Source organism: Taeniopygia guttata, chromosome 3 (assembly GCF_048771995.1).
Source record: "Taeniopygia guttata chromosome 3, bTaeGut7.mat, whole genome shotgun sequence".
Lineage (NCBI taxonomy): Eukaryota > Metazoa > Chordata > Aves > Passeriformes > Estrildidae > Taeniopygia > Taeniopygia guttata.
In genome coordinates, this window is record NC_133027.1 from 49,729,596 (window position 1) to 49,748,461 (window position 18,866).

At 39.3% G+C, this 18,866-nt stretch overlaps 2 protein-coding genes across 4 annotated transcripts; one reads left to right on the plus strand and one right to left on the minus strand.

Moving 5' to 3' along the window:
* Positions 1-956: 956 nt before the first annotated feature.
* Positions 957-18,566, minus strand: TRAPPC3L (trafficking protein particle complex subunit 3L). The gene is made up of 5 exons (XM_004174234.5): positions 18,390-18,566; positions 16,474-16,571; positions 13,727-13,826; positions 2,943-3,128; positions 957-1,888 (listed from the first exon to the last, which is right to left on the minus strand). The coding sequence occupies exons 1-5, from the start codon at positions 18,429-18,431 to the stop codon at positions 1,769-1,771; spliced, it is 546 nt and encodes a 181-aa protein (XP_004174282.2). The 5' UTR covers positions 18,432-18,566; the 3' UTR covers positions 957-1,768.
* On the plus strand, positions 3,590-13,361 carry CALHM5 (calcium homeostasis modulator family member 5). Of its 3 annotated transcripts, none has more exons than XM_072926796.1 (3): positions 3,590-4,363; positions 7,138-7,532; positions 7,656-13,361. In XM_072926796.1, the coding sequence occupies exons 1-2, from the start codon at positions 3,824-3,826 to the stop codon at positions 7,525-7,527; spliced, it is 930 nt and encodes a 309-aa protein (XP_072782897.1). In that variant the 5' UTR covers positions 3,590-3,823; the 3' UTR covers positions 7,528-7,532; positions 7,656-13,361. The 3 variants fall into 3 exon arrangements, 2 of the variants coding, with proteins under 2 accessions (XP_072782897.1, XP_002191327.1); XR_012055020.1 differs by having other exon boundaries at positions 3,594-4,363; positions 7,138-7,830; positions 8,271-13,361; XM_002191291.5 differs by having other exon boundaries at positions 3,594-4,363; positions 7,138-13,361.
* Positions 18,567-18,866: the final 300 nt, after the last annotated feature.

The following is an 18,866-nucleotide window of genomic DNA, read 5'->3' on the forward strand; positions in this document are numbered from 1 at the left end:
AAGAGGATGAGCAACAGCTACAGTCTAAAGCACAAGAAGCTTCACCTCAACATGAGAAGAACTTCTTTACATTGAGGGTGGCACAGCTTCCCAGGGAGGTCATGGAGACAATACAGACCAACCTAAATTTTTTTCCTGTGTCAGCTGCTCTAGGTGACCCTGCCTTGTCAGGGGGTTGGACTAGATGACCTACAAAGGTCTCTTCCAACCCTAACAGTTCTGTAATTCTGTAAGAAAACAAGGACAGTATGGGTTATTCACTTTCAAGATAATAATAATTTTTAAAAAGAGAATGTTTGGATAGTGTTGCTAGAAAAAGTAAAAATGGCCATTGCCAATAAACAGCCTTTATTGTGGTTGGCCACATGTACATCTCAACTATCAAAAACCTGAGAACTCTTGCACAGGTAGTGAAATTCCACAACACATTTCAGCTCTAATTTAAAAAAAAAATTAATAATAATTAAGAAAAAAAAAGTCAGGGAAATTTGTTACTGGTTATAACATATTGTTACACATACATGTTGGCACTTCTCTCTGGTAGCAGGTAACAGCAGTAAGAGATGCCCCCACTTAGCATGATGAAGATGTAAATAGACTGAGGGGAAAATAGGAGAAGAAGGTACAAAACACTGATAAAATCAGAGTTAATCTGGGACTACACTGAACTTAGTTGTTGGTATTCCAGTTTAAACAAGCATTTTGGTGAGAAGAGGGTAAGCTGGCTTTGTGGGTAGGGTGTTGTGCTAGGACCTGGGGTTCTGTCCAACCTTTATCCAGACATCTTGCGTTACAACAAAAAACTTTAAACCTTTCCTATAACTTGGGTTTCTCTGAGGCTGCTCCTTCTCTATTTCCCAGTCATGTTGTGGAAATAAATCCACTGCCAAGAGAAAGATGTTCAACAGCTGGTGGTGAAGGCCAGGTAAGAACAGAAAACACAACTACCAAACCAGTTGTGTGGCAAACTCAGAATTTTAATTCAAGTTTCCTTAGGCAGGTGCAGATCAACAATGGCTACACGTTAAATACATCATGCTTTGTTCAGTTTGGTCACAAGATCAGTGCTCTTGGAGAGAAGGCTGACATGAAAAGTCCCATAGCTTTGTGAGACACATGCATTGCTGCACTTGTCAGAGTGCTGCAGCCTGGTGCGTGCACAGGACTGAACAGGAGCGCCAGCAAAACTGCATGCGGTGCCTGAAGAGCTGGAAAGAACACAACCAGCATCAGTGAAGACCCATCCCTCCCTGGTTTCAAAGGCAGCAGGATGTACAGTGTGGAGGACAATGAATGGCAAAGCATTACGCATCAAAACATGTACCTGTAAGCGAGACACTGCATACATCAATCACAGCAGAGGAATTCTTTCTGGATAAGCACACACAGCCAGGGAAAGAAAGTGCCTCTAGCAGCCATGCTTTGAAACATTACTGATAAAATGGGGAAAGGTCATCAGCTTTACCTGAAAACAGTTGATCTACAGATTAATATTTACCAAACACTAAATACTGAGATAAAACTTTCATTAAGCTCAAGAGCCTGGGTATGTGAGAAGGAAGGCCAGATCTTTTCTTTTTAACTGATACCTGTGTCACAACAATTAACATTGCTCTCCCCTGCCCTGCCCCTCCTCTTTGCCCAGCTCTCTTCACCTTTTAACCAGGTGACTAGTGCAGCTGAGTCAGCAAAGACATTTTTACCCTGTCTTCTTCTGAAACAAAAGGCACAAAATATCCCACAGTAAGAGTTTCTCCCAATATTTCTTTCATTTGTTCCTTCTGTGCTTTCTGTCTTCAGGCTTCCTTAAAAATGTAATTCCTATTTCTGTCACAGCATCGCCCTTCAGCCTGTCCTGCAGGAAGGAAACTTCTGCTGCTAAGTGAACCTGGAAAGAATCAAGTCTGATCAGTTAAGCAAAGAAATGCCCAGTTTTCCACCCTCCTCCAATATAATGAGCTTTTTCTCTCTCTCTTACCACAAAATGACCCCCTTTCTCAGGTTTCATAGGAAACAGATATCTAGATTGTTTTAAAATAGCTTTCCCAACTAAGCTAATACAAAGGGAGTTTATAGACACTGGAATTTATAGAGCATATTACCCCTCTCCCAGTGCTTCTGAGACCCTAAATTGCATACTTGATGATTTTGTGATCACAAAATTTCCTGGTCATGTACTAAGACTTATGATATAATACTCTTGTTAATTAGTCTTGTATCAGATACTATAATTCTGAGATTGATGTATGTACATAACACCACCGGGTTGAGTTTTTTTGTCTCTTGAAATATAAGATACATGCCAAATTTGATATTGACAAAAACATAAAGGAGCCCAAAAGTAATCTCCCTGAAGAAGCTCTACAGGTCAGAAATTTTCAAATTATGCCCTTTATTTCTTTCTTTGCAAAGACCTTAAATTTAAGAACAAAATTTGGATTGCCATCTGATACACTTCTGATGCTTTGGTTTTAACATTATACTCATCCACACTTTGTTCTCTCTTTCAGCAGGAACCACAGTAAACCGAAAATATTATTTATCTTGACATATTTGGAAAGAATCAGGGATGACTATTACTGGCTACAGCTGTGCAGGGAAGTGTGATAGGCTCCAGGAACACTGAAGGAATACAACATGTCCCTCTGTCCCTCCACTTTAAGTGTTACCTGGCTTCCTGATCCCACCTGGCTTTTGTAACCAAGTCAGCCACTGAACAGACTGAACAGTCAGGCAGGGACAATGTGGAGGTGAGATAATCTATGTGCTTCTCTACCTCAGGATCCAGGATCATCCTTGTCCTCTTTTATCTAGATATAGATATTTAACCCGAGAGGTTAAACAATACTGTATTTCCTACTTTTATCTGAACAAGTGATTTTGTTTACCTGTGCTTCTGTGAATTAACAAAGAATGGAGAAAATAGATGTGCACTTCCTTACCATTTCCAAGGCACCTCGAATCACCCCACAGAGGAGGTTACAATAGCAAAGTGACGCTCGTTCCGCTGGCAGCTCCTCCACAAAGTCCACTAGTGGGTTTTTGTCCAGGATTAAGGAGAATTCATTTCCTGTGGCACTATTGCAGCTCACACTAGGGGTGACCCCAAGGTACATCTTGAAAGCAACCTGCAAAAGAATGAAACTCTGCTGCTTAAATGTGTTGCGTGCAAACCAGAGGTGAAACTTCAGACAGAAGCATCCTGTAGACAAATTTTACCCCAGGAAATAAGGGGGGAGAGCCAGACAGGCTAGAAATCAAAGCATATTTGTCTCTTTTATGATCAGCTTGAGCTAGCAATGCAAATCTAGAGCTATGTGATGCCCCAGGAAAACACAGCAGAGAGCTGTTCTTCTTTGAAGTTCCTACATTTACAACCCCACACAAAGTGGTTCTACTGTTATCACTCGTCTGCTTTCAGTCATGTCGTAGTCCCTTGGGACCATTAGCATCTATATTAGGTCATTGACTACCTCACCAGCAACTTTTTTTTATCACAGCTCAAGATCTCCCGCAACTCCGCAGTCACTTCAAAAACCAAACAGCCCACAAGACTGCAAACTTAGTTGGTTACACAGAGTGCTGCTTGCTTTCTTTCCACTGCCGGTGGATGCTACTGTGAATGTGCCACATCTGCCCTGCCAGCGGCGGGTCGCCTGCAAGCGCGGATCTGCGGCGGTGACATCACGGCGTTATCCCGGCAGGGCGTGGGCAGGCGGGAGAGCGCCGGGCTGCGCCTCCTCGGGAGCGCTCTGCCCCGCCGCACGCCGCTGCCAACGCAGGGAAACCGGCTCGATTTTCACCTCCTTAGTGAGTACCAGAGATGGATGCGTTCCAAACAATCCTGAAGTTCTTTATGAACAGGAAAACCGCTATAGGTTACAGTTTTATGGCGCTGCTGACAATGGGAGGTGAACGTGTGTTTTCTCTTGTTGCTTTCAGATGCCCTTGCAGCAATGAAAACTTCAGGTACGGTTTGGTATTTCTCTTCTCTCCAGCTCTTGTTTTGCTGGTTATTGGATACTTCTTGAACAGCAAGACCTGGAAACTCTTTACAGGCTGCTGGGTGAATCCCAGGAAAATATTCCCCAGAGGGAATATCTGCCATTTCTTTTACGTCTTTGGACAAATCACTTTAAATGCTCTGGTAGCCCCAGTGATGTGGCTTTCCGTGGCTTTGCTCAACGGGACTTTTTACGAATGTGCCATGAGTGGCTTGAAAAATCCTGCCTACTTACAAGCGGTTTGCCACAGCAAATCGGAGAACTGCTTCGAAGAGCTGTACAAGATAGCCTGTGACAAAAGCTCCCTGCCCTTTTCAGAGAGTGATGAACTGAAAAGAACACTTCAAGCACAGTCCCAGGTAAGAAAAATTATAAACAAAGAGCATTATCCAGGTTGTACTGCTGCTGGGATTTATCTGTGGAAGATCCTGATGTCAGAAGTTTTCTTAAAACTGTTGGCTTCATGTAAACAATGTTTTGGCAGCCTTGCAAAACACAATCAATCCATCTTTTGTTTCAGTTTGAGCTGTTCCATATTTCTTAGGGGTCCTCACTGGTGGCGGGGTCAATAAGACCAGAAAACCTAAAACTTTCTTTGTGAATGGAGATTGCTCTAAGGAGAAAAAAAAAAACAAAAAAAAAAACCAAAAAAAACCAAACCAAAACAAAAAAAACCCCAACTGGATTGTTTAGGAGGCTGATTTAACAGATGTCACCTCATTAAAGGGGTCTGTCCTATTAAAAGATTCATGCCACACTCTCCTATTTTAAATCGTTGTGATAACTGTAAGGATTTTTTTGGTCACTAACAACAGAAAAATACTGGAAAACAAAATTTGTGAAATATCTTTTGAGTGCTTACATAATGTATTTCTGTTTGTGCTCCTCATTTTAATGATGTCAAATGTAAGCATGTTTTTGTCCTGCTTGGAGGAAGTGAGAAACAATAAAGCAAGCAGATCATGCAAAGCTGAGATCTTACTACATTTTCCAGTATTTGTGCAGTACAGTTTTGCTCTCTGCATTGTAATGCAAATAATTTCAGAGGAAAAAAAATCAAAACAGTGGAGAGAATTATAAAAAAAAAGCTAAAGAAAAGTAAAGACAGTGTGTGCAGCCAGCAAGTTTTTGTCAGGAATTGTATCCATCTGGAACAATTTCCTTTCCAGGATCTGGTTTTGTTTTCAAGCCCTCATGCAAACAGGACAAAGACTGCACTGCTGACAAAGCAATTTATTTGATAGTTTTAGAAAGCAACAACAGATAGTGCTTAAGACTTTTTGTTGTATGTATAGAAAATACTGAAAGACCAGGGATTCAGTTTTAGCACGAGAATATATGAGTTCATTTCCAAGCTGCAAGAAAGAGCAATTTCTCAAATACCCATAAAAATCGGCAGTCAATACAAAGTGATTGGGAAAAATAAAGAAAAGCTCTAACTATTCTTCCATACCAGTTCCTGAGAATAGTTGCTTGTCAAGCTTCTCTGTTTCACAGACTTCCCTGAAGAAACTTTCTATATTCCATCAGCTAAGCACAGATTAATACTGCTGGTTATTTTTTTAACATCAGTGCAAGAGTTCACATGAGAAAGGATACAGCTCTCCATATCATCACCATTAGAGCATGGGAAATCAGTTCCAGTTCATACAAGCCTCTGAGCCCTAGAATCTTTGCTCCATTCTGGAACTGTCCCAGTGTTTGAAAAAAAGTTTAATTTTTTTTTTTTTTTAAACACATTGCAGTGGATTAGACAAGTAAAACCGTTGGCTAACCAGTGGCACAAGGCAGGAAAAATTGTGTTCACACTGCTGCTCTCCTTAGAGAACATCCCACCATAACCATTTCAAACACATTTTTCCATTCTCTCCCCTTACTGAGGAAGTAATTATGGAAGTGGCTCTTTCTTTTAAAATGTTATTGATAGAATTTTGTCCCATTATGAAGCTGCTACAGAAAAAAGAAGTTGAGGGATGGTGGTTAATTATGTAGTTGTTTTGCTGGACATTTTTTCCTAATAAAAAGAAGTCAGAAAACAAAACATCTAACAATGGTCACAGTTTAAAAGGTTGGTTGATCTAGAACAAAAGTTACTTGCCCTTTTTGATTTTGTAGTTCTTCATGATTCAAAATTAGTAATTCTTGTTGGGTAGTTTTATGTAATGCTTTCAGGAGTTAGAAAACACTTTACTCTTTATCAAAGAGACACCAAAAGGAGCAGTATTGAGAAGCCTCTATGCTGATGGACTTACTCTTTCTCTTCAGTCCTGTCTTGGTTTGAAAAGACAGGTGTCTGCTAAGGAAGGCAGGAGCCTTCCTTGAAATACAAAATGTAAACCCCCTCCCTCTGAATTATAATTTTGAAATAAAGGGGCTCTCAGGCAAAGATATGGGAATAGGTATAACAGTTCTTTATTAGGAAAATTAAAAATACAAATATAATAGTACAAAAAAAGAAAACAAGCCACTTACAGAGTCAGAATACAGTTTGACATCCTGTGGGTCAGGCTGTTGGTAGCAGACTGATTAAATGGTGGCTGCAGTCCTGGAGTGACAGATGTGGTTCTGTTGTAGCACAGATCCTGTAGAAGGGGGTAGGTTTCCTCTGAAGGTCTGCTGGTGGTGTAAATGGGCCTGGTCTTCCCCTGGGAATCCAGTGGAGAAGACAATTGCCCCTTTGGAAATCCAGTGGGAAAAGGCTGCTCCTCAGAATTCAGTGGGAAAAGGCTGACTGTAGTGTTACAAAGATCAGATTATATCCAGGTAGGAATGCTTGGCTCCTCCCCTTGGGCAGAGCTTCTCACAATGGGATGATGTAATTTTTATCAGTCATGCATTGAGACTCTGTGGCCCATTAACAGAAGATATCTCCCAGAGGGAGGATTGGTTGTGGAAGAGATAAAGAATTATAAATAATAAAGAATGCTTAATTAACAGAAGATAACTGCCCCACTTTTAACAGATGGGAATAGAATGCACATCCCCATTTCCAACCTAAGGCAAATCCTCACGTGGATGTCCCACTAATGTCAAATGGAAACAAAGTGTGGTCACTTTATTAGACATTCATGATTCAAGTTGCATTTTCACTTGGGTCTTTTTAACCTGAAACTGATTTCTTTTGCCTTCCCAGATTTTAGGATGGTGTGTGATAGTTACCACAGCTCTCCTCTCCCTGCTAACCTCTTGCTGTGCCAGCTGCCAGTCAAAAGTCAGCCACCTCCAGCTGATGTTCTGGAGAGTGTATGAGGGGACGGAGAAGGAGCAACTGGAGCAGATTTTCCAGCTGTATGCCACCAAGCTGAGTGAGCGAAACCTGAAGTGCTTTTTTGAAAGCAAGGAACCAGAACCCATTTCCCTGCCAGCTTTCCAGGCATGGGAAGATGCTTCCCAGCTCTACTCTTTCAACAGTAGCAAACAGCATTATAGCACAATTCACAGGCTAGTTGAAGAAGGCCAGAAAGGAATCAGTGAGGAAAGAGAAACAATTCTGGACATTTCAGACAGAAGGGAAATACCATAAACCAAGTATATTTTCAGGTTTTTTGTATCTTGTTAATATGGAATACTTCTAGCTGGTTTCATCTCTGTATTTTTTCACAATTTTCCACAATTTTTTCACTCTTTCTTCTTCATCATGTTTCCTCCCAGTTAGATATTTGCTCCAAAAGGATGGAATGAAATTATTTCCCTACACAAGTGAAAAGGCTGCAGTACTCCGTGGCACCCAGAGTTCATGTCACTGGCTCAGCATCAAGAGCACAAAGAAAGGAATAATGGCTTCTACAAGAGGGTTTTAACAATATGCTATGCAAAATGTGCTATGGTATGTTTGTCCTATGTAAATCTAGAGATTGTCAACAAGTAAAGTCATTTGAAGTGTGTGAATATAATAACAAGATATGTGTGGCTTTCTGACAGTGTATAGAAAGTAAAGATTTTCCATCCAGGTAATTTCCAGGCCAATTGCAGATACAGCCTTGATTTGAGGCACCAGTGATCCCTCAAGGTTTCTCCGTCTTTGGATATTTTGCCTTTGTAGAACATCCCCCTATTATTTGCTCCCAGTCTAGACTTTCTCTTTGTATGGATATAAAGTTCTAGTTTTGAGTGAGTTTCAGGCACTGTGTGCAGCCTGTAGTACTATGTAATATTGCTGTTTCTGAGCCTGCAGCCAGTGTACAACTGGCCTGCAAGGAAATTCCACTTTTTAAGACAAGAAAATATTTTTCCAGAAGACTGACTTTCATATTTTGAATATCCTAGGAAAACTTTGTGTCTGGAGCAAGAAGAACCAGCTGGTGAGGCAACTGCACAGTCAGTATGTCAGACAAATGCATTTCACCCCAGAGCCCTGTGCTTTACCTCACCCACTTGGAATTCATCACATGGCTCTCAGCGTGTTCAGAGTATTCTCAAATGCTGTATAAAAGAACAAAGTTACTTTCCCTGGGCAGGCTTTTGTGCAGCACTTTATTGCCGGTCTCTGCTAGTCTGCAAAGAATCATAGCTTTGCTGTGCTTGAATCATGCTCTTCTCAACAAACCAGGATATCCTGCCCAGCTGTTCTCATACTCATTGGGCTTCTTCAGCAGGCAAAAGCATCTATATACAGACCATTACTCTTTATGAAATAAAACACAAGCGCTAATTCAACTCTCTGCTTAGAATTTTATCCTTATGTTTTCAAGAACTTGTGACCTTTGAGACAATATTTTAAAGTTCTTTCATCCCAGATGACCCACTTAGCAGCACATTTAAAACATGTTATATTCTTAAATGAGCCTGTTGCAGCTGAAAGCACAGATGTAACACTGCCAAAATGAAAGTCACAACAGCAGATGTCTGACACTGTGTCTGGCACATACACCAACCATTTCCTCCCCAGGAGTCTCTCCTGGTATAGCATCTACCTACTTCCAGACAATATGACCCCTCCTATTTGTCTGGTTTTATCTTTCTTTATGAGAACTGCCTCAACATCTTCTGTCCAGCCCCATTTCACCTCCTCCCTGCATATAAGGGGAGATAGCACACGCCCTAAGAGGACAGCCCTGCTGCCTGGGCCAAACTTCCCTTTCCAAAACTGTCTCTCCACCTTTTCCCTCAGAAAATCAAAGCAAGTAGGGAAGCAATGGGGAGGACAGCAAGTTGATCAAAGAAATATGGGAAACAAGTGGGTTGATGTAAAAGATAGGGCCTCCAGTGTGATATAATGTCTGAGACACAGAGGCAAAAGCATAGCTGGTAGAGGGAAGGGTAGGAGGACAGAATGATCCCATGTAGAGCTTTTGGTATCCTCTTTTCCCTCAGAATAAGGCTTAGGGCTCTGCACCTGAGTAGCCCAGGCCATCTGAAATGGCAGCCCTCCCCAGTCCTTTTTTGTGGAGGGGCAAATCCAAGATGAATTTCCCCCTCCTCCTCCTTGCCTGCTTCATGTTTGCAGGTAGCTCATGTTGAGACTGTCTCGACCCCCAAGAGCAGCTGCTGAAGACTTTGTGCTGCAATGTGTGCATGGTAGGAACCCATCTCGCATTGATCCTCATTCCCAGGGCTGTGTGACTCTTTTATCTTAACAAAATTCCTGTAATTTAATGCAATTTCCATGTGGATCCTAGAATACTTCTATAAAAACAATCTGAAAAAACAACAAGTTTGACCCTATGTTTTCAACTGGAATGTGGATTTGGCAAATTTACTCCTTCAAGGGGCTATTGCAAAAGCTGCTTTCTATCAACATTGTTCCTGAATCCAGCAGCTACCATGGCAGCTCAGAAAGAGCCAGACTGTTGTCAATACTGTCCAAAACGAACTGGAGAGAGAGAAAAACACCCAACAAATAAAACCAAACATCAAGATCAACATTTTCTGCTGGAATATTTAGATTTTGCATTAATTCTGATACCCATTAAAATATGAGCATACAAGAAAATAGAAAACTTATGTTTAATCCTCTGTGCTCTGTCCCTTGGTTTAGTCTTTAAATTCTCTTACCTCTTCTTCTACATCTGCTGCTCGATCAAACTTGAAGTCTTTGTTATAAGAATAAAGACTTTTTAACCATGTTAAGCCCTCATATGCCCTCAATTTAGTTTCAGCTGTACTTTGCATTATGGTATGATGAATCTGTCCAAATTTTATTGTTAAAAATTCCAGTGTAAAAGAGAACTTGCATGGAAACTATGCAAAACAAGTATCTGGTTTGCAATGGAGCACCAAATTAAAGCAAAATTGTAAAGCTATAAAGTGCAAATTGTGAAAATGCCTTGGCAGGAACAATAATTTAAGTGCATAGATAATCAAATCAATGAATATAAAATATTTTTTCTTAAAACCAGCCTGTAACTGAACAACAGCTACTTTAAAACTACCATTTACAGCTTCTCAGAGGATAAAACAAAGGTATTTTCAGTCTTTCTGACTCCAAAAGACTAGAAGATAAAATGAATGAGGTGGTTTAAAACTTGCATCCCATAAATCTGTCTCGCTTTTATCCATGAAATGGAAGAAACAAGAATATCTGTTTAGACACGTACACAGGCTGGCCAGCAAAATGATGCCCATATAAAGCAAAACCTCACTTTTGAAAATGTTATTTGCAACTCTATGACATTATATATTGCTTAATAAGAAAATAAGACCTATGCAGTCTGAATTAAAAATGTATCTCTGCCCTTTTTCAAAAACTCAGTCAGCATTCCATCTCTCTCAAGCAACAAGTATAAATATCATTAACATTTTGATGGTGCTCAAACACAGCCTAGAATTACTGAAATATTTAGGAAGCCACTAACTTTTCAGTCCCTCTACATACTGCTGGGGACTTTTCACTTCCAAACTTCTTATGCATAAGTCATGACACTAAGTAAGTACAGACTGTTAAAAAAATTGAAACCATTATTTCAGACAGCATAATAGCAAGATTAATGAAGGATCAGAATTCATCTGCTTAAAAGGGGAAATGCAGCAAAAATAATATTTCTGCTAGCATACTTTTCATTCTTAGTGTTTTTCCAGTCAGTGTTTGGAAATAGGAAGATATATTAAAGGTCTTGCTATCTGTTGCAAATTCCAAACTTCTCTTCTGGCCTTTTCTTTACTCTCCACAGTGCAGCACGTCAATGTCCTGTTTACTGTCTATCTCAGTAGGCTGTATTCCTTAGCACAGCAACCTGCTTACGCATTGTCCTCTCCTTGCTGAGATCTGAAAAGCAACATTTACCAGCTTCATAAATTCTGCCAGCTTCTGTCAGACCTTCAAACAGGCTACATAAGTCAGTATACAGGGACCTTGTGTGGCAGCACCTTCAATGACAAGGGAAGGACTTTTCCTGTCCTACAGCTCTGGACAGGGGGGTGACATGGTTGTATTACCCCATCCTTTGTTATTTCCCACCCCCTCCCCCCCCCACCCCCCCCCCCCACTCCAGGAACTCTCTTCAAAGAGGTCCAGAGATGTTAATTTCCTGCATTCACAGGGTACTCAGTGTCCACAATAAAGCCCATCTCTGCAGCCACTGCTTTTCAGGAACAGATCTATCCTCAGGCACAGCGCTGCTTAATCCAGCAGAAGAGCCTGTAAACCAGCATCAGCTTGCTCTGGACCAGAGGGTGTAGTCAGGCTTCCACCCCTGGCACACACAAATAGCTCCTAGTGCTAGAGAAGGCAATATAAACATTAGATCTAAACCCAGAAGCTGTTTTTTTGCAACTCATTTGATCAGATCAATTACATCAAGTCCTTAGAGGAGAAATTTAATTAAAAATTTGATTTTGCAGGAGAGACAAAAATATCAACGCAATTTCAAAAGTAATTCTCAGTTATATTCAGATCCAAATTCAGAATGCCATCTTGGACATTACTTCTTTAGCTGGGCTTTGTCCTTAATATCATTCCTCAATTGATTTCCATTTTTTATCTCAATTTGCCAGAAAGCCTAATTTTACATGTCTTGTTTCATCTCTTTTTAATTCAATCCCAACTGCAACCCTGCCAAGTCACAGGACCAACATGAGAAGACAGTGAACACCATGGGAACTCAGTGTAGAAGGGCTCACTTTGGCTCCGTGTCAAAACTTGTTGGCCTTTCTCCAGGCCACTATAAATTAGCATTAAAGCCCAGGCTTTGCAATCTGAACCAGCGGTGGAAGTTTTAAGCTCCCAGTCACTGCTTTAGGTGCACCTTTCCTCCAGTATTTATTTCTTAATCTGGGAAACTGGCTTTGTAGCCTTCATTTTATGTTTGTTTTTTTTTTTTTTCCCTTTTGCTTCATCTCTTTCCATTTCCACAGGGAACATCCACAGCCTGATCTTACAGACTTCTTTGTTTTCCAAAGAATTGAAGGATAATAGCTATGTTAACAGGAGGTTTGGCTTTTACTACTTGAATTGCTTAACTGTCTTAATTACTTTAATTTCAAACTGGTTTTACTCATCCTCAAACATCCTCTGAAGACCTAATACAGTTAAGTATTTAAGCACTTTCTCCTGGCTGGGAACATTCCTGCTGAAGAGTTAAGGAGATCATGTAAACAGTTTCATAATTCTGAACTAGAAAGTTTAATAGAGTATTTGCAACTTCTTACTGGGTCACTTTAGACATGTTTTGTTGGTATGTGTCTCAGACAAATGTGCTTGAAGATTATTTAAAAATTGTTTTGCCAAAGAAATGTGAAAATGCTGTCCATATCACATTTTGCCTCAGAAATGTTTTACTCCTACTACTCAACTCCTTTTTGTTTGCTAAAAATAGTCTTTCAAAAGGACAGTGTGTGCATTAATGTTTGTTCTAACCTTTCCAAGTAATTTTTTACTTCTCTTAATAAGTCTATTTGGAAGTACAAGCTGCAGAGAAATAGTGTCTTTTTCCATTGTTAATTTCTCACTGTACTTTGCCATTGAATAGCATGTACTTAAGATTGAAGTTTCAACTGTAATAATGCATTTGTAAAGAAGGGAACTATGAGGAATAAGACCCAGAAAACCAGTTATCTGACATATATCTGAAAATAAAGTACCAATATCACCTGGAGAAAAATGTAAAAGTGAACAAAAATGTGATTTTGCAGCCTGGTATCATTTTTTAAAATGAGGCAGTGTATTTTAAACAGTGATTGAAATGCTGCTTGTCTCATCAGTTTCATTCAGCTGTCTTCACCATTTCCAATGGATCATCTACCCCAGCTCAGCTGTTACCAGGAGGAACTTTGTTATGTATTCTTATTTAAATTTCTCTTTGAAATTCCTTGGAATTCTAACTTGCCAATGGGGGCAGAAGTACATGTTTAGAGACCTGTGTCTTTCTTGTCTGACAGAAGTGTGAACAGCTACTCAATAAAAGGGAAATTTCCATCAAAGTAGGTGAAAGTACATACTCTGGTTTTATCTTTTTGATTTTATAATTAGATTTGTGTGTAGTCACAAAAATGTTCCTCTTATTTTCCTTTCTTACAGTTCTTCTTTGCTACCACTGAGCTTTTTCATTTTGCAGAAAATCCTGCAGCTTATTCTTAATATTAACATTTTAAAGTAAAAAGATACTTAAGATAATTATGGTGATGATGAGAAGAGTCAAATGGCAGAAGTAAAAATATCGAAGTTTAACATCTGTATGAGACAGTTAAGACATGCTCCTAGGAAGAGAAAAAAGGAAGGGAATATATGATTCTAAGCTAAGATCACTGAATCTGATGACACTTTAGAAAATGCAAATCTTATTTACCTGTGCAATCATGTCTACAGTTTCAGAGTAACTACGGCACTTTTTCACAGCTGAACGGGCCAAAAAGTCATCAATCAGCCTTATGCCGATGCTGTATCCCCTGAGGAGGAAACAAGGAAAGGCAACATTTAAAATGGGGAACTTTTTTCCACCTGCCATCTCCCTAATGCATCTCTTGTGCTTCCTCAGCAAAACAGCTGCATGATCCTAATTGAGGGACTTTAGTGACAACACATTTTGCTGGTCTACTTTCTTCTTTCTACCACATTTTACAGCACAGTGGGACTGCTGTTCATGTAGTCATTTACGGAATCATACTTCTTTAAGCATGATAGTCCTGGCAAGGACGATATGAATTGTCTACACAGTTTGTACATTGTCTATATGTATAGACACCAATCCTGGGCACCTCATTGCAGCATTCAGCTGCCACAGGAAACGCACTCACACCTGATCTCTTTCTCTTACCTCTTCACCTCATTTTTCACTCTTCCTTCACAATTACCTGTTTGTCTTTTTTTTTTTCTAACATGTTATCTCCCTTCATCTAACTAGTTGACAGAAAAAATCCCGAAGTTGTTAGTTAACAGATGTCACTGATAGGTAAGGCTTTATAAAGGCAAGGCCTTGTAACATGGCTCCAGCCTGTGACTTAGGCTAAGTAGAAGGGAACTATGGGAGAGTGCTCAGCTGGAAAAAGGGTAGAGAAACATGAGAGACGTGAGAGACGTGAGACGCGCTGCGTGACTGCCGCATGTCCGCAGCATATCCACATCATGGTGCACGGTGGTTGGTTGACTTAGGCTTGCTGTGCCTTAAAACTATAAACTGTAAACTGGTAACAGGCTAACTGCTTAAAAAGGCTGGGTTTTTGGCAATAAGGAGCATTCCTTTGTACCTGCCTGGGGTCCCTGTATCACTCATAACCGCAACAAACCCAGAGGTTTTGTGTACTGCCACTTCCATTTTGTATATAAAATACTACAACTTTTTAAAAAACAAACAAAAATGGATGGAAGGTAATGGAATTGCTATAAACCAATTATTCATTCCTAGCTCTGACACATTAACAAAGGCCAATAACTTCTTAGTGTGCAAAACAACTGTGACTCCAAACATTTTCTGAAAAATGGAAAGACATTGACACAAACATCTTGCAAGAATAGGTACTCGGCTCAGAAATGTTTTTAGGAAATTCTTTATTCCCAGTTATGTGGATATTGGCAGTCTCTGCTTTTTTGTTGGAGGCCTTACATCCTCAGTGGAGCAGCCTGAACTCAGTGGAGTTTCTTACTGGTCTGTGTACAACATCTTTGGCAAGAAGACAAACAGTGAGCTGATGATGAGACAAAAATGTGGATTTGGAAGGGTGAAATTAAAATTGCAGTATGTCATGTGTCTAGAAACAATTAAATATTTATCTATTGCCTAGGTGTTAGTATCAATAACATTGGCAAATGTGTCATCATAATTTAGCAAGGTATGTATTAGTGACATACGAGACTACTTAGATACATTTCAACTTTTATGACCTAGATTTGTGAAGTCAAATTAATAATAGACTGGTAAGCAGCTACTTGGCAACTGTACAGTGAAAATCACCCTTCTCACTACAGACTATATATGTATACAGAGAGAGAGGTAAGTACGCTGTCCCCACGTGTCACAGGTCTGATGAGATGTGAGGTTTCTTTGTGAAACTGGGCTTTTTCATAATCACAGAAGTAAAGAACATTGTTTTAATGAAACCTGTCATTATATTATCAACTCTTCCTCAAAACAAAAAGATTTTATAGAAACAACTACAATAATGAAAACATAAGGAGGAAAATCTGTCTCCACATCTTCCAAAACTGTTCTCTAGTAAATTCTACCATGGCATCACTGAAGAAGCCTGGGCATATTTTATATGTATGATTTTCACCAGAGCTGAATGAGAGATGAATATAAAAACAGTATCTGAGGGATTTTATCCCTCATAAGTTTATGAATAAATTCCTTTTCTTTTTCCCAAACAATGATACTTTTTTTTCTTTAGTTTACTCTATGGATAGTTTTTGGACTACTGCTAGTTTGCAAACTTTCAGGTTAATAGTAAAGTAGTCAGGGTATTCTGTCCTCTGTGATTTTTGTAATGCCATTTTTGCATGTTCACTTTGCCCAGAAATATAAGCCTTACTGTTCTGACAAAGGCCTTACTATATGTTCTTGCTGACCAGCTAAAAAGTTGTTTCTTGTTGATTCTCCATTGTATTGTTTTTATGGTAGTAATGCTCAGGAATCTCAGTCAGGATGACAGGGTTTGTAAACATTGGATCTTCATTTTCCAAGGACTTTATCCATGTAAAAATCCACCTTCATTTGCGTTTTGTGTTATCTCACTCATTGCTGTATGGTCTTTTAAAGGTGAGAGGCTCATTTGCCCCTGATAGAGTGAGGGATATAGGATATAAATTTTAGATTATATTAATAATTAGCACAACTAAAACATCAGCAAAGAGCAAGAGTAAGCTATGAAAACAATCCTGACGTATTTCCTCAGAGAATTAAAAAGCTAATTGTTGATCTTAATGCACAAATTAGTGTTGTTTCTGTTGGCAGAATATTGAACCTTTTCCCTGTCTTCTCTGTAACCATAGACAGAATGCTGGAGCTTGTGAGATAACAAAAAAAAAAAAGCTGAAAGGTAATTTGTATGTAAACAAGTACCATGATGGATAAAACTGAACATTTAAAGCACTACTTACATTCTATCTAAACAGGCATTGACATCTTCATCTTTTTCATAGTCCTTGCACAGCTGGGCTACCAAAGCCCCATATGTGAGGACAAAAAGTTCTCTGCTCTGTCAGAAAATAAGAAAATAAAAAATGAAGTGAGCTAAAATCCAACTCTACCATTTTTTAAGCTGCTGCTCATTAGAAAATAAATAAATTTTTATCCATGGATGCATAATCATTGAAATCCACATTTCAAGCATGACAGAATCTATATTGATCCTCACTTGAGTTTATAAGGGATTTTGGTTGTTAGAAATACCATTTCTTGGTATACTCAGAGTTACTGTCATCAGTAATTCTTGCATCTTGAGTGTATGTAAGCTGGACTGACAAATGCTGGCAAGTGCCATCCAAGAATAATGACAGTAGCAGGAAAAGAGGCAATGAGCTATTACTTCCTCTGCATTTAGCACAACAGTTCACAAAGGTAGGGTTGGTCTGATTCAAATTATTAGCTGCTTTCTCTAAAAGACTAAAAAGTAGATAAAAATTTAGTTCAGAATAATGAAAAAATACTATAAATCAGAACAAGTGTAAAGAATAACAACAAGAAGAAGGGGATGGTGAGGATTGTAACCCCTTGCCCAAGGAACATGGAGAGCAACTGAAGATGCCAAAGGTACATCTCTGCACAGGTCCTGGTGCAAGCACTACTGTGGGGTCTTCAGGTGTGCAACAATTTGGAGGAGAGTGTCCTTCTCTCCCTGCCCTGTCAGATCACATCCATGCACTGCAGAACTGTCTGTATTTAGCAGGAGTAGCAGCTGTCCTTTTAGTGAGAGATTGAGTTGATTCTTACTAAACTTCTTGGACAGGAATTAATTAAAGTGCTACAGCCCTGTGGCATGTGGCCAGACCAGAGCTGCTTTTGGTCTCTAGCCTGTGGAAAAAAAAAAATAGTGAATACCAATAAAATAACAGAACAAATCACGCTAGCAATGTAAGAACAGCTAGGTGGAAAGATTTATTTCTGCTCCCTTTGCATCAGATGTTTGGAGTTTCATCAGTGTTGCTGTTTTAACAAGTCACTGTTCAAAACCTTAATCAGAACCATTTTCCAAAATCATTTTAGTGACAACTCCTGTTTAAAATAATACTGTACCCTTGGCCAAATTCTCAGTAACAAGTTTTCAATGGAGTAAATGGATGTCATACAAGTCCTCTATTGTTTTGTTATTATTGTTCAGCAAAAAGTCTCAGTTGCAACAAGAAAATTACCTCAGAGAAACTTAAGCATAATATATCAATGTAATCGGATTTATCAGCCACACTTGCAATCCACTGGAATACTTTTTGACCATAAACTTAGGTATATTAACTGCAACTATATTACACTCTTCCATTTATTTCTCAGTGGAGACCTCTGTCCTCTTTTCAAAAATTGATACAATTTTGTCTTAAATCCTTCTGGAATTTTTCCACTGCCCAGTTCCTGTCAAAAATCACCATTCACCATGGAGAAAGCCCAAAGGCTCTAAACTCCTGATGAAAGGTTTGTGTGGAATAGCACCATTCAAGCCTAGAACAGAGATCTTCTCTCTGTGTTTCATTGAATGACCATCTAACCACAGAGGTACATAAACTTACCTGGAATTTATATCTTAGACCATAAGCACTTGAAGCACTTAGACTTCTGATTCTGAATAGACTGGAGTCTCAGAAACTTTGTGCCCCTCTTTCCCAAGTCTGTACAGAATCCCAGCAATAGGAATAGTAGCCATAAATGCTGCCTGCAGCTCTGCTCTTGTACCACCAACTTTATCCCTATCCTTTCAGTACTTTTAAATTGTTCAGAAATAGGAGTGTATAAAATGCATCTATAGAATAATAAGTCATTCTTACTCCATACACAATTTTAATAACACATTACAAAAATATCTTACTATTTTGTGGTTCTCTTGCTTTCTTCCTGGTGACCGAGACATGCTGCTCGTATAACTCCTGATGTATTTGCTTGTCAGTTTATAGCTTTTCTTCCTCAAGCAGCACAGTTTTATCTCAATCCTCTTTCTCTTCTCTTCTCTTTTCTCCTCTCTGCTCTTCTGTCTTTTGCATGAGATGTGTTTGCTGCAGTCTGTAACGCTGCTGATGCTCCTCCTATTATTCTCTAAATGCACCGAGCCCTTTGGGAGGAATTTGACTGGCAACAGATCTGGCACTGTCCACAACATAAATAATCACTGTGTCCATAGGAATGGTTTGTAATCAAATATGCAGAAGTCAAACAGAACAGGCCTTATATTTTTAGGGACAATAAATTTATTTTGTTGCTTCTATCAGATTTTGGTGTTTGGAGAGATAACAAAAACTTCTGCTCAAAAGAATAAAAACACAATTGCAAGGTGCTGCTGTACAAGGAA